The following is a 14,494-nucleotide window of genomic DNA, read 5'->3' on the forward strand; positions in this document are numbered from 1 at the left end:
GTAGGAGAGGTTGGGTACGTTGTAACAGGGTACGGTTGAAACAGAAATTCTTAGCTTATGGTCAGAGACCAGGGTGGGGCAACTGCCCCACCTTGCCCAACCGCGGGTACGCCTATGCCGACGTTTTGCCTACAATGGCTACAATGTAAAATGGTTTCGTGTATTTGTTACATACTCATGGCTTGGGTTAGTAAAGGTGCGGTGTCAGCGGAAGCGGACCAACAAACTTACGTAATAATAAACAATTTCCCGTCCATGAATGTGTTGTGTTAGTCAAATAACATCAAATTAAATATTAGAAAAGAGTTATTGATTGTAATAGAGGCAGGTTCTAAGAAATAAACTTGCTTTCTTAAGGGGCCCACTGATTAACAGTCCGTCGGACGGTATCGGCCTGTCAGTTGTTCGGAATTGTCAAAATTTTGTTCTAACTGACAGGCCGATACCATCCGGCGGACTGTTAATCAGTGGGCCCCTTTAGTTTGACAGGAACCGGATGGCGCTGTACTGCGCCACGTTTTGTGGTCCCTGGATTGTCAAACGTCAAATTAAGACAATAAGAGTTACCGTAAAATGTATGGAGCTGTACAGCGCCATCTCGTTTTGACAGTCCAATTCGAAGCACGAAATTGTCTTAGATTATACGCTTGCCTGCTCTTACTCAATCAATGTATCTTTGATATTAGGTAAGTACTAACTGACGTAAAATGTATTAATGTAATCCCGAATATCGACTTTTTTTTTTTATTTGACTGACATTCATTGTGGGTCATTTTCGGAATCAGCCGACATTCGGTAGTGATTCGGTAAATATACCTTCCAACAATATAAATGAATTTGGTAATTTCTTAAGGTATTGAAAACTGATAACAGAAGTATAAGAAGGTTTAAAAAGAGCAGAAAATATTCTAAAATTAACTAGTAAACGAAACTTTACTGGATTCACAAATGAATAGAGATAAATTGAAAACTTAAAGGTTAGGTACATATAAACCTATAAGTATCCTAATAATAATTGAAATCGATACTGAAAAATAAAACACAGGAATTCTATCTACCTAATCATAAAAACAATGTAAAAAATAAAGTTAGGTATTCAGAATCCCTAGTGTAAATTTCAGTCGCTAGCGTGACGGACGTACGCGTTTGGGTTACTCATTTTGTATGGGATTTAGAACAGCGCGCCAAGCGGGACGTTTCGGTAACTCACAATCCCATGTCACGCTATCGAATGAAATTTCCATTAGCGGTACCGTTAAAGTGTAAAAATACCTGCTTAATAAGCGTTAGTTCACATTACATTTAAATTTAAATAGGTGAACAGTCACCCGCAAAAACATGTTACACTTCGAAGGCCGCAAAAATATGTGACACGCTCTTACGGCTCTACAAATAAGATCGTGTCAGATATTTTTGCGGCCTCCGTAGTGTAAGATATTACAGGTGACTGTACAATATAAGTGGACGGTACAACCAACTAAAGCACGTGTAAAAGCAGTTGCTACTTAATGATTTTGTTTCCAACCGAGTGTTTCCAATACAATATACTTTTAGCTACCTCGTGAGACCCAGCACAATTCGAGTGTATATAGAGTTAGACCAAGAAAAGTCTGCAGCAATTTTGCAGCAAGTGTTATTTATACGTCATAATTACATAGACGTTTGAGTTTAAAATAACACTTGCACTGCGTGGGCTATCAAAATCGCTGTAGACTTTTCTTGGTCTAACTCTATATATTTTTATTAATCTACAACGAATAGTACCATCGCCCACACTGTTGACTGTCCATAGATGGACCTTATGCCTTTTGTAATAAAGTCCACCGATGGACAGTTAAGAGTGTTGCTGTTTGTACGTATGTTCCAAAAACGGAACATCGGGCATCAAGAGGTTAGGCCCCGTAACCATTCTCATGTCGATTGAAAACCAAATATATCAGAATACAAGAGATTCGCCATCACTAGTTTTTTACACTTAAACTACCTACAATGTACTGATCAAAATAGCTAGTCGAAATGATTTGGATTTAGAATGCGTGTTCAGATATTTTTGAACACCATGAACGCTCTGATTGCACGTCCACTGACTACATCTCTTGTACTCCAATACCAGCCTTAACGTGTAACACATAAGGTCCGACTCACCATGTCTATGCACCCGCATACAGCTCGCGCTGATATCCGTGGTGACAGTGAAGTACGGTAGCCACAGGTCCTCGATGTGGACCTCGCCGAACGTCGTACGGATTGTGGTGTTGAATTGTCGGCCGGAGAACATAGATGTCGCTGGGTATGTCAGGTCCATTAGTTGCTTGCCCCATTGGGTCATTTTCTGGAAAAAAAATGTGTTTTTTTTGTATTGTACTTCTCGCAAACGAATAAACCCATTTGGTTAATTTGTTTTGTTTGAATGGGTATAATTTACTTCACAGTTGGGGCCCATTTATCGAACGGTATTAGTTTAATAATATCTGGGAGAACGTGATTTGCTCGGAAAACATATAAAAACTCAAAAATACGCGTTTTCCCAGAGATAAGTCCTAGCTAGATCGATTTTTCGTCCCCGAAAACCCCCATTAAGCAAATTTGAAGTAGAAGTCTGGTATTTCATTGTATTTTTTTTTTTCGTTAAAAGTTTATTTAATTCAATCTAACTCTTCGACTACCGAATCATCGAACAACTCCAATAATTATCAAAATACTCAAAAAACCAACACAATGAATGATACGCAAAAGCTTACTATAAGAGAGTTTTATATACAGTTACCACATGGGCACAGATTATATAATAGTTCTTACGAACAGATACTTATCTCTCGAAGAAAACGCAAATACCTACCGTTTTGATACCTACACAAAAATACAATGGAGTGACCTTCAACGCGCCGCTCCCCGCACCGCGCGCACCGGCACAAAGCTAGGGTTGCCGACGCGACGTTTAGAAATAATTTTACAAATAAGTACCTACCTACTTACCTAAACTATAGATTTCGTAAGGTCGGGGTACTTTAGCTCCCCAAAATAACTCGGAGCAAGATAAGTTGCAATAAGTAATTAATATTAGGTCATTACCTATGAAATTGGCGTTTTGTTCGGAGAATTTCAACGAAACACGAATTTCCATACAATTAATTTTGCGGATATTTTTTTGATGGCTAATTCAAACCAAACAAAATTTTTCCAGTAATTTTTGACACCTTTAAGGTATGTTTTCAATATCTCCATTTCTTGAAAATTGGTACCATTAGAAAAATATAAGTAATTTTAATACTCGAACCGACAGCACATGAAAAGACCTATTTTCAAGGCTTAATTCTGAACACTTAACAATAAAAAATAACAATTAATTGTATGTAAAATCGTTGTTTATTGAGTGCACTGTAGTTTTATTGTAATTGTGTATGTACTTTTGTAAAAAAAAAAAAACTAGGATCAGACTTATATCTATGAACAAAAACGCCAATTTCATAGGTAAGGACCTAATAATTAAAATAGGTATTCCGCGCGTAAAATTATGAAACGCATAATTTCATTCCGACGAGTGACTGCGAAACATTTTAAAAGGTCATATATCCCTGTAGTAACCGCAGTGTTTACGTCGTTTTATAAACCGCGCAATGAATCAATACCACCTACGTAGCTTGCAACTATCGTAAAAATAATATTTATACCTATTGAGAATGTCTACTTACTTTTCCTAGCTATCGGAAGAACAAAAAAGTTTTTTTTTATTAGTTTTGTTGTTTTTGCTACAAGCTGTGTTATTTTGTTCGTGACGAAGACATTTCTTTCGCATACATTTTGATATATTCGAGCGGGCAGCGACGCGACGTGCGTGCGTGAGCGCGTGTGGCAACCAACTGGCTTGCTTTTCTACCGTGAACGGGATGACTTTCGTAGGTATAAATCCGAACTCGCGCGGAGAGTTCCATAGGCCTGACATGGGATTGTTGTGCCATTTAGGGTTCTTGCTAAATTGGAAATTCTATAGCGTAAGTATTGAACAACCAATCTATCTTGGACATATTCTATCTTTCGACAAAAAACAACAGGAAAAGGAGATCTCCAGAAGAATTCAGTTGGGTTGGGCGGCATTCAACAAACTTGCGGACATCCTCAAATCTGAAAACATTCCACAATGCCTGAAAACTCGCCTCTTTAATCAATGTGTCCTGCCCACCATGACATACGGTGCCGAGACATGGACGCTCACTAAGGGGGCTGTGCATAAAATACGAGTAGCACAAAGAGCCATGGAGCGCACCATGCTCGGCATTAAACTGCAAGACCGAGTGAGGAATGTCGAAATCCGACGCCGCACCAAGGTGCGAGACGTGGGTGACGTCATCACCAAGCTTGAATGGAGTTGGGCTGGACATGCTGCTAGGCAGAGTGATGGCAGGTGGACCAAAATGTTGACGGATTGGTGGCCGCTTTCGGATGAAAGAAGCGCCTGGCGTCCGTTAGCTCGTTGGGTGGATGACATTCGGAAAATCGCGGGGCACTTTTGGATGAGACTAGCCCAGGACCGGGATAATTGGCGTACACGAAGCGAGGCCTATGCTCAGCAGTGAGCGACTGAAAGCTAGAATGATGATGATGATGAATTTAGGCCCCTAAATGGCGCAACAATCGCGTAGCGTAATGGTACCTGTGACCACTCCCTGGCTTTTTGCGTGACAGTGGTAATGTTCCTCTCCATGCACCAGAGGGCGCCCATGAATGCGCCTATGCTCACGCCGCCCACCATGTCTATCGGTATGCCGGCTTCCTGTAAACAAATATATGGGCCTCTATTAAATCTCAGTAGGGTAATTTGCCCATGGTATAATAATATACTCCGCCTGGTACTCTCTTCCGAGATTCGCGTATGACCTAACTGACACGGGCCTACGTCATCATGCTGTTTACAGGTTCTCAAACTTTAAAATGTGGGCGAATTTTAACCAACGGTGAAAATTATTTTAACGGCATTAATTTTAAGTTATTCATGTAGAAACATAGTAAAATAAAACAAATCTAATGTATTAAACTAAACTTTTTTTATCTATACAAGACAAACGTTTGAAAAACTAATTCACAGTTACACATTAATTACCAAGCTTAAGTCGTGAAAAGTTTGGAAAACACTGCGACTGCTGACACTGAGCGAGAAGGAAATAACAATTAACACGCGTTCGACAAGGATGACGGTCAGGGCATGAAGTAATCTAGATCCGAATTGTCAAATATGAGAGCGCTATCCTGTGTTGCCAGTAGTGTAAACAGAATTACCCGAACGTCTGAAATTTATTTCGTGAATCGGGAGATATTGCTAACGAATAATTAAAAATGACGTGTTATTGTAAAATTTAAGATAAAATACATATAAATGAAAATTATAAAATTATAAAGAAATATTTTAACTTATTAACCATTGGTATAATGTACCCATGTAACATGTTATGTTGAAATAAAGTGGCAATGTTATTGTGACGTAGGCCCGTGTCACTCTGGGAAGAGAAGACCATGTTTTATTAGACCATGTTTGCCAGTACTAATAATGAATGCCACTAAAAATAAATTCTATTCACCTATAAACAGAATTCATTTTAGTATAAAGTTTCAATAACTGGCCAGCTTTCAATAACTGGCCACCTTATACTAAAATGAATTCTATTTATAGGTGAATAGAATTCATTTTTGGTTTGGGGTGGCCAGTTACTAAAAGCGGCTAGTTGCTGGCGAATTACCGTATACAGAATTAAACATAGTAATTTGATAGCAGTTTGCGAAAATATAAAAGAAAACACAAATGCTATCTCCAACGGGTCTAGTGGTATTCTATCTGTCCAATATCTTGGTCCAATGACATTGCGTCTCCCTCTTTCATTAAGCGAAATGTGAGACAAAATACACATTGGACAGGTGGAATACCACCCTAAAATGGTCAGACGTTTATAGACTGTCATTCTGGCCGTCGCCACAGTCTATAAAACAATACAGTCATTCGTCGAAGCCGTCTAGACAGGGCAATCGTGCGGGGTGAGAGGGGCGAGGGTAGGTCGCGCGCACCTGAGCTGCATACATCGCAATTGTGTCGGGCCAGTGTGTCTTATTTGAAATGTTTGTAATTTTTGGGCAGTTGTGTAAAAGTTTGTGATAACCCTTACTGTGTTCTTGTGCGGTGTCGGCATTTACGCAAACATCAAAGGCGCCGGTCCACTGTTGCCAACCAAGCCACCGAAAACTTGTGCAGGTAGCAATGGATCAGGCCTCTGTCAGAAAACGGGCAATATAGTTGGTGTTAGAATGGATTACCTGTATGGCCCGTATCATGCCGACGTGAGCAGCGCCGCGGGCGCCGCCGCCGCCTAACACTAGACCCACAGATGTCCCCGTAAGCCAGCGAGCGAGACGGGAGAAGTCCGAGTGCACGCTCGCTTCTGACATCAGGACTTTGCTGTATAGCTCGCTCTGAAAGGAAGGGCAAGTGTTAATATATCTACCAGCGGGCGCAGCATGGTTCCATTTTTATCGCCTGTCACTATGTCCGTCACTTTCGCACTTACATACATGTTAGAAAGTGACAGTCATGGTGACAAGCGATAAAAATTCGACCGTGCAGCAGTACCATTTACATCGGGCGGATCTCGCACTATTTAAGGCGCTGCCAATAGCCAAAACTATTTAATTTGGTGAAAATATAGGCTACAGATGTAGTGCATAATTGTTTTCCATCGCTTTTACTCGGAATCGTTTGTATATAATTGTGCACATCTGTACTGCGTTTTTAACGACATAATAGGACGAAGGGTTATGCAAGTATACTTACCACTCTATACTGGCTCTTCCTAGTGAACATGCGATGTGGGCAGCGCACGTGGTGATGCTGCGACACCCATGTTCTCATGTTCAACCAGTGGACGGTGCCGCTGGGGTTGGCTCCACCTTCGCGGTGTAGTAGAACCAATTCTTTCTGAGTACGGATGGCTAGACGCTCGATTTCTTTCTCTATCTGTGGACATAGGGAATAAGAGGGATTTTTATTATTATATTTTTTGGTTAAAAAAATATTTTTCTTGAAAGACTGCGGGTCACTTCTAGATGAGATTGGCTTAGGACCGGGATAAGTGGCGTACTCGAAGAGAGGCCTTTGCTCAGCAGTGGGATATAAAATGCTGATATGATGATGATGATAATAAGAAGCAAAATGCGAAGAAAGGAACGTTAAATTTGAACCATAGATATTACGTAATAGGGAATATTAGCCAAAGCTTTGCGTAGATGGCACCTTTGTGGCACATACAGTAAACAAACCATCACACGTCACGTCAATCACATGGCCTACCGCGAAACAAGAAAATCGAAATTTCGTTATCTAATCTCTCTATCACCCTTGCATATTCGAGCGATAAAGAGGCAGATAACTAAATTTCGATTTTCGCGTTTACCGGTAGGCCCTTGTTAACAAACCGCCTTGATGCCTCAATGTCATATTTTATTGTCTGTGAAAACTTGTCAAAAAACAGTTTAAGGCACAGTATGTATAAGTTAGTCTATGAATTTACTGAGTCGATAGTGCTGCACTCTGGCGGCAGAACATTGCAGTAATATCCCCTATTGTGTATGTACATGTACAAACCTTTCCAATGCTAGGCTGCTTGTCTCCGAGGGCAACAATCAGGATGCAATCTGCCTGTCGGATGCACCTTTGCGTCCATTGCGTTAGACTAGGATCGCACTGGTAGAGGGCCACCTAAAACAAAGAAAGATCATACAATGTATACCTACTTACCTTGGTTTGTGATTGTCAGAAGGTTTGTTTTGCATTTGAATTTACGAGTATTGGATTTTACAACTCTATAACTCAAGCGCTGGTGGCCTAGCGGTAAGAGCGTGCGACTTGCAATCCGGAGGTCGCGGGTTCAAACCCCGGATCGTACCAATGAGTTTTTCGGAACTTATGTACCAAATATTATTTGATATTTACCAGACGCTTTTCGGTGAAGGAAAACATCGCGAGGAAACCGGACTAATTTCAATAAGGCCTAGTTTCCCCTCTGGGTTGGAAGGTCAGATGGCAGTCGCTTTCGTAAAAACTAGTGCCTACGTCAATTCTTAGGATTACTTGTCAAGCGGACCCCAGTCTCCTATGAGCCCGTGGTAAAATGCCGGGATAACGCGAGGAAGAAGAAGGATTTTACAACTAATTTCTGAGGGAGTGTCACTCAACAAAAAGTCTCGAAAAACTTGTCTGACGATTCGAATGACTGGCGTATTTTAAGCGCAGTCTCGTAAAAGTAAGTAAATTTGGTACTCATAAAACCCAAGTTTCTACAGTAATTTAAGTACGCAGTACGCACTTTCCATCTCATTGTCATTGGCCATTTTAAAAATATTACCTTGTGTTTGTCCTCCTGTTGCGCCAACCACGAGCTGAGCCGGTACTCGTTGTTGGGGTCCATTATTGTGAGACCCAACAGTTTTCTAATGACGTCTGAGGTCAGGCGAACTGTCGGCCCTGTTAACGAAGGAAAAGTAGATCAGACCAAATTACGTAAAAGCACAGAATAAATAATAGTACTAGGTACAGAAGACTCACTCTCTAACAAAACGCGTCTGTTACGATCAGCACAGATATGGCCGCTAGATGGCGACAGCGCCACGCGCGGCTTATGGCAAACCCCAAAATTGGGGCCGAACGGATGTACTTTTAGCTACCTGTAGCAAAGCGACGAAATCGCGGAGAGCCACGCCTGGTAAAAGCAGATTTAATAGGTACTCTGAAGCTGCTCCTAAGACCCTTGTCATAAAAACTGCATACATTTGTAAGCTTCTTTCACCGGCCATGTTTGACAGATGAAGCGTAGCTGTCACTGTGTATACTGCCCTCCTAAGCCGAACAGCGCTATCTCAAAAACAAATGATTTTGAAAATGGAATTCTCAGTTATAGAAACTAAAGTATAAATTAGCAATGCATTTTCTTTTGAGATAGCGCCACTCGGCTTAGCAGGGCAGAATAGCAGAGTATAGAAAGGGTTAAAAGTCGTGCGACTCGACATATAGGCTAGCTACTAGTACATAGGATTTACCTATAGCACAGAGCGAGTGATACAACTCATATGTGAAGGCGGTGAGCGGTACGTCGTCGCTCACAGGCACGACCGCTACTGTTGAGAAATTGTGCGCGGAAACTCGAGGTTCTAAAGCCGCTCCTCCGAGACCCGCTGTCGGCTTCTGCCATGAACCTGTTGACAAAAGCATAGACTAGAATGAATTACGGAATTAACGCATGAATTGAATGAATGAAACTAACGAGTGAATTAAGTAAAATGGATGAGTGAATAAGCGAATGAATGAGTGTATGGCTTAAAACAATGAGTGAAAGAAACGAACAAATGAGTGCATATAATGAACAATTGAGTGAATTAAAGGAATAAATGAGGAATGAAAGGAATGAATGAGTGAATGAGAGGTATGAATGAGCAAATTAATAAAATGAATGAATGACTGACTGAGTGAATAAAATGAATGGGTGAATGAAATGAATGATATGATTAAGTAAATGAATGAAGGTACCTAATATCCTGTGTCCCAGCAGGTTGATAAGCCTAGTCACCACTACGGGGAACCGCAGCTTGATCGCGTTGAACAGCCCCTCAGGTAGTTTGGCCAGCTCAGAGTCTCGAACCGCCATCACGGTCGTACTACGACGGGTTTGGGTCACCATCTCCACCTGGGGAAAGACATGAAATCCTGTTGAAAACGCAACACTCCTAATGAAATTAGTACCCGTACCCGTCCTGACAGTGTCAAAACTGACATATACACTAACGTCTACGTAAAGTAAATTACATTCTCGATAGCGTTTATGTCAGTGCCAAACTGGTGGCAGCCAGACAGGAGAGGTTACGCACAAAAAAATATGTCGCGTATACGGATGGTGCTCGCAAAGAGATGCACCGCGTGGCCACAGCCTAAGGGCTGATTTAGACGGCGCGCGAACTCGTATGCGATTTTAGTTACATTGAGGACTATTGGTTACATCCAATACAATCGACCAATCAAATACCGCAATGTGATGAAACTCGCATGCGAGTTCTCGCACAGTCTAAATGAGTCTTAAATCATAAAGTTGACGTTGACACTACTCCAATAAGCAGGTGCTGCCCTTGTTCACGTACACTCCTTTGCGCAATTAACGATCTGCCTGGACTGTGGACTCACATACCATCGCCCACACTGTTAACTGATAGTTCGTAAACCTTATTACAAAAGCCATAAAGCCCACCTATGGACAGTTAAGAGTGTTGCTGTTTGTACCGCTTTAAATTTGACACGGGCAGATCGCACCAATCAAAATGAGGCTCCTAATGTTGTCCTCCACAGTTCGCTACATGGCCAATAAATTCTGCTACTCACGATTCCAACCAGGTCGCCCTTGCCGTACTCGCCGACCAGCCCCTTCTTGCCGTTAGGGTGCGTTATGACGGAGCGCAGACGACCACTCAGCACAATGAACGTGGAGCCAGATTCTTCGTCTTGACGGTATACAGCGCGACCGGACTCGAGGAACACCTAAAAAATAAACAAATGGTACAGACGCCTGTAATAACATTTGTGAGCACAGCCGACCGAAGTGTGAAACCGAGTCAAACTGTTGCGTCCTTCGTTATAAAGTTACCCAGTCGACGGCAAAAAGTCCAGTTGTTGCACGAAAAGTGACAACCTCCGTACAACAGACAACAGTATTGGCTCTATGTAGCACCGCTCAAGGCCTCAATCGCATGATACTGTATGATATGGTCTTAGAGGTTCAAAGAAACTTAACTACTAACTTACCCAGTCGAGAGCAAAGTCCACTTGTCGCACGAACGGCGACAACCTCCGTACAACAGTATTGGCGATATGTAGCACGACAGATGGCCTCTCTCGCATGATACTGTACACTGTTGTCTTGGACAGGAGGCCGATACGCGAGAAGTGTTTCGCTCGTATTGAGAAGAAGGATGGCTCGCCGGTTAGCACTGCAAGTCCGCCTTCGACTTCGCCTGAAAAGATGGGTTGCTGAAGTAAGAGTGCTCTATTTCTGTGTGAAAGTCTTCACTACATTTTTTTACTTCGTCAGTCTTACGAAGTAGGCAGATGATAAAACAAATGGTAAATTATATTTCCGTTTAAAGAAATAAATTAAAAATCAATAAAATATCTTTATGTCATTATCTTTAAAGGCCCAAAATACAGAACAATTAAGCAATTCAAAATTTAAATCGGAGTAAGATCTATTTCCTTTAGGAATAGGGTTAAATGAATCATGGGATATCCCATTAACCCCGTATAAAAAATAAACCCCGTACCTATATAGGTACGGGGTTAATTCCTTGCAACTTTCCCAATTATTTTCCTTCTTAACTGTACGAGTCGTCGCATATATTTCTCACTTATTCATCAGTAATTAGAAACTTGTCCAACAAACGTTACCTGGGTAAGCCGTGAACATATGCACCTCGCCCTCCCCTTCTGCGACTTTTTGCGACACTAGCAGTGCGCCGGATAGCAGGTATACCAGTGCGACGTCCTGAATAATACAATGTTATAACTTATAATCATATACTGATTAAATTCTAGATACTAAAATGACAGTTGTAATGTCAACAGATCTCACATTTAAGCAAAAAAACGTATGCAACAGCAGAATTACATTTGACGGAAGTTGATATTACATTTGATAAAATTTTACACAAGTTATGTTGTTGAAGATGAAATTCTAAAATTTACACTGAAACAAAAATATATTCGTGAAGTATTGACTTCTTAAACATGCTCGCTAAACGCGTGAAACTTTTGACATAGAATTTGTGAATTTATGAATAGGTATGTGTAGAATATGGATAAACACACATATTATGGGCAAAAGCGGTGATTTAAGAACTAACTAAATCAAACCATTCTTTTGAAACACACGTTGAAATCAAATACCTGCACTATTTCTGGTTCACCTTTGATACTATAATAGAGCTTTCAAATAAATAGGGAATTAATACAAATTAGAATAAATATCGTAATAAAGATAAGCTATAAATATTGTAACTAAATTTAATATTTATTTACAAATAAGTATGTAAATCTGACGATCGATTTTTAAAATGTATAGTTGTTTTTCTTTTTTTTAATGACTATTTTCAACCTTAATGTTATTCAAAGTTTAATTCGAATCAAGTTTCTTGTTTCGCATAATATTTTCGATTATTCCGATGACAACGTTTACGCGGTGATCACACTGATATTGATCCGCACGCATGGAATAATTATGCACTACATCTGTACTCCCTGTGACATTTTCGTGTCACAATTTGGTGCCGTGACCAGGATTTATCTATTTTGTCTTACTCGAGTTAGATTAAGAAAAGTCTGCAGCGATTTTGATAGCCCACGCAGTGCCAGTGTTATTTTAAACGTCAAACTTCTATGAAATTATGACATATTTAACACTGGCACTATGTTATGTGGGCTGTCAAAATAGCTGCAGACTTGGTCTAACTCTATCTCTGTCTTGCTAGTGACACGAAAACGTCACATCCTCGAAAGATATATTAGTAGACCTACCTTATGGCTCTCCTCTTTCATGATGTAAGTGCCCGCGGGCAGATCTCTGACTTGGACCGCTCCTTGAAGCAGTTGGTCGTTTTCGAGTCCGAGTTCTTTGATGAAAGCCTCGGTCGCTATTCGTATGAGGGCCTGAAGAAAATTATTTCGTGTTAGATTATACCTACACTCCACCGATACTCTAAAGGTTCGTCCACATCTGTCGAATGCGCCACCATTGTAATTGTGACTACAGATGTAGTGCATAATAGGGGTCATCCATTAATTACATCACACGTTTAGGGGGAGGGAGGGGGTCAAGAAAATGTGACATGTTGTGACAAGGGGGAGGGGGGAGTCATAAACTTTGTGACGTCACTTTAACTTCATCAGTAACTGAAAATGTATTTAAATTATTTTATACGCTAATTATCATTTAAATAACAAGCTTTTGAAACGATAATCGTTTTCATTCGTTTAATTTAATTCTTAATCAGTTTTGGGTTATAAAATTACTAATATTTCTTTTGCCACAAATATTTTGATAAAATATTAAATAAATATTTGCCGATTTCGTTGAAGAAATGTGACGTCACACCAGGGGGGAGGGGTTTGCCAAATGTGACCAAGTGTGACAAGGAGGGGGGGAGGGGTAAAAAAACCCAGAAATTCGTGTGACGTAATTAATGGATGACCCCATAGGGATGATGACACATGTTGAATTTTATAACAAAACCTAGTAAAATAGATAGCAAATGAGCAATATATCACAATAATGTGGATATTAAAATAATATATGGAAATAATACAAAAATACAGGACCTGAAAGTTCCAAAATTTAAGTTTTTTTTTTAACTTCCAAAAAGGAAATAAGTAAGGATACCATTTGATACCTTAAATTTTATTCAAAAAAAGATTGTATGACAACTATGTACATAAACGCAATATTTCACCGACAAAAACGCAATTATCTTGTTTTGTCCATACTTCAAGATGGACTCTCAGTGACCTTGACGTCACGATCACTTATCGTTTTGTTAGGGACGTTTCGCGAGTGAAGTACGATTGTCAGACTTTGACTATCACTTCTGTCTTTTGTATTGCTTTAATGCAATGGATGCACCATTTACATGCATTTTGCATATACATTTGATCCTAAAAACAAACCTGATCGATTGATATTGTAAATGAAAATTTGCCATCTAGCGTATTGTTTTCCATCGAATTTTCTCGGAAACGTTCGTATTTGTCATGCTAGTTCAGTCATCCTCAGTAATTTTTGTACCGAGACTGACTGAAATAGCTCGAGTGTCTTGACACGTTCGTACGATTCCGTGAAAATACGATGGAAAATAATTATGCACTACATCTGTATTAACGTGTTTAATTAACTCCATCCATATTAAGCCGTATTATTTTGTATGGAGACGGCCACTATATGACGGCACCGCTATCCAAGGAAAACAGAGCTTTACTGCTAGGCTACCAAAGGAGTTAGTGGTCCGACATTATGTTTCTAACTCCATTTTGCTGGATACAACACTTATTTACATATTCTTGACGACCGGTCTGGCCTAGTGGGTAGTGACCCTGCCTGCGAAGCCGATAGTCCTGGGTTCGAATCCCGGTAAGGGCATTTATTTGTGTGATGAACACAAATATTTGTTCCTGAGTCATGGGTGTTTTCTATGTATATAAGTATGTATTTATCTATATAAGTATGTATGTCGTCGTCTAGCACCCATAGTACAAGCTTTGCTTAGTTTGGGTCTAGGTTGATCTGTGTAAGATGTCCCCCTAATATTTATTTATTTATATTTATTACCTGCTCGTCCATATTGTCAGTATTGGTCCTCTTGAACGACGACCCCTCTTTGCTCCTTTGGAACGATGACGATGTCGGCTGCACGTCTGGCTGCTGCTGTG

General features: G+C 40.4%; 1 protein-coding gene across 9 annotated transcripts in view; it reads right to left on the reverse strand.

The window, feature by feature from the left end:
• Window positions 1–14,494, reverse strand: part of LOC134804268 (neuropathy target esterase sws) — a 63,755-nt gene that overhangs the window by 26,737 nt on the left and 22,524 nt on the right. For 6 of the 9 annotated variants that reach the window (XM_063777244.1, XM_063777246.1, XM_063777247.1 and 3 more), the window contains exons 10-23: window positions 14,394–14,489; window positions 12,590–12,721; window positions 11,963–12,001; window positions 11,465–11,561; window positions 10,826–11,034; window positions 10,406–10,561; window positions 9,563–9,719; window positions 9,076–9,231; window positions 8,385–8,503; window positions 7,625–7,738; window positions 6,815–6,997; window positions 6,301–6,456; window positions 4,652–4,771; window positions 2,146–2,332 (exon numbers count right to left, since the gene is read on the reverse strand). In XM_063777244.1, coding sequence (XP_063633314.1) covers window positions 2,146–2,332; window positions 4,652–4,771; window positions 6,301–6,456; window positions 6,815–6,997; window positions 7,625–7,738; window positions 8,385–8,503; window positions 9,076–9,231; window positions 9,563–9,719; window positions 10,406–10,561; window positions 10,826–11,034; window positions 11,465–11,561; window positions 11,963–12,001; window positions 12,590–12,721; window positions 14,394–14,489 — 1,921 coding nt within the window. The remainder of the gene's footprint in view (window positions 1–2,145; window positions 2,333–4,651; window positions 4,772–6,300; window positions 6,457–6,814; window positions 6,998–7,624; window positions 7,739–8,384; window positions 8,504–9,075; window positions 9,232–9,562; window positions 9,720–10,405; window positions 10,562–10,825; window positions 11,035–11,464; window positions 11,562–11,962; window positions 12,002–12,589; window positions 12,722–14,393; window positions 14,490–14,494) is intronic. The other 3 variants (XM_063777245.1, XM_063777249.1, XM_063777248.1) reach the window with 1 other exon arrangement.

The sequence above is a fragment of the Cydia splendana genome, chromosome Z (genome assembly GCF_910591565.1).
Source record: "Cydia splendana chromosome Z, ilCydSple1.2, whole genome shotgun sequence".
Lineage (NCBI taxonomy): Eukaryota > Metazoa > Arthropoda > Insecta > Lepidoptera > Tortricidae > Cydia > Cydia splendana.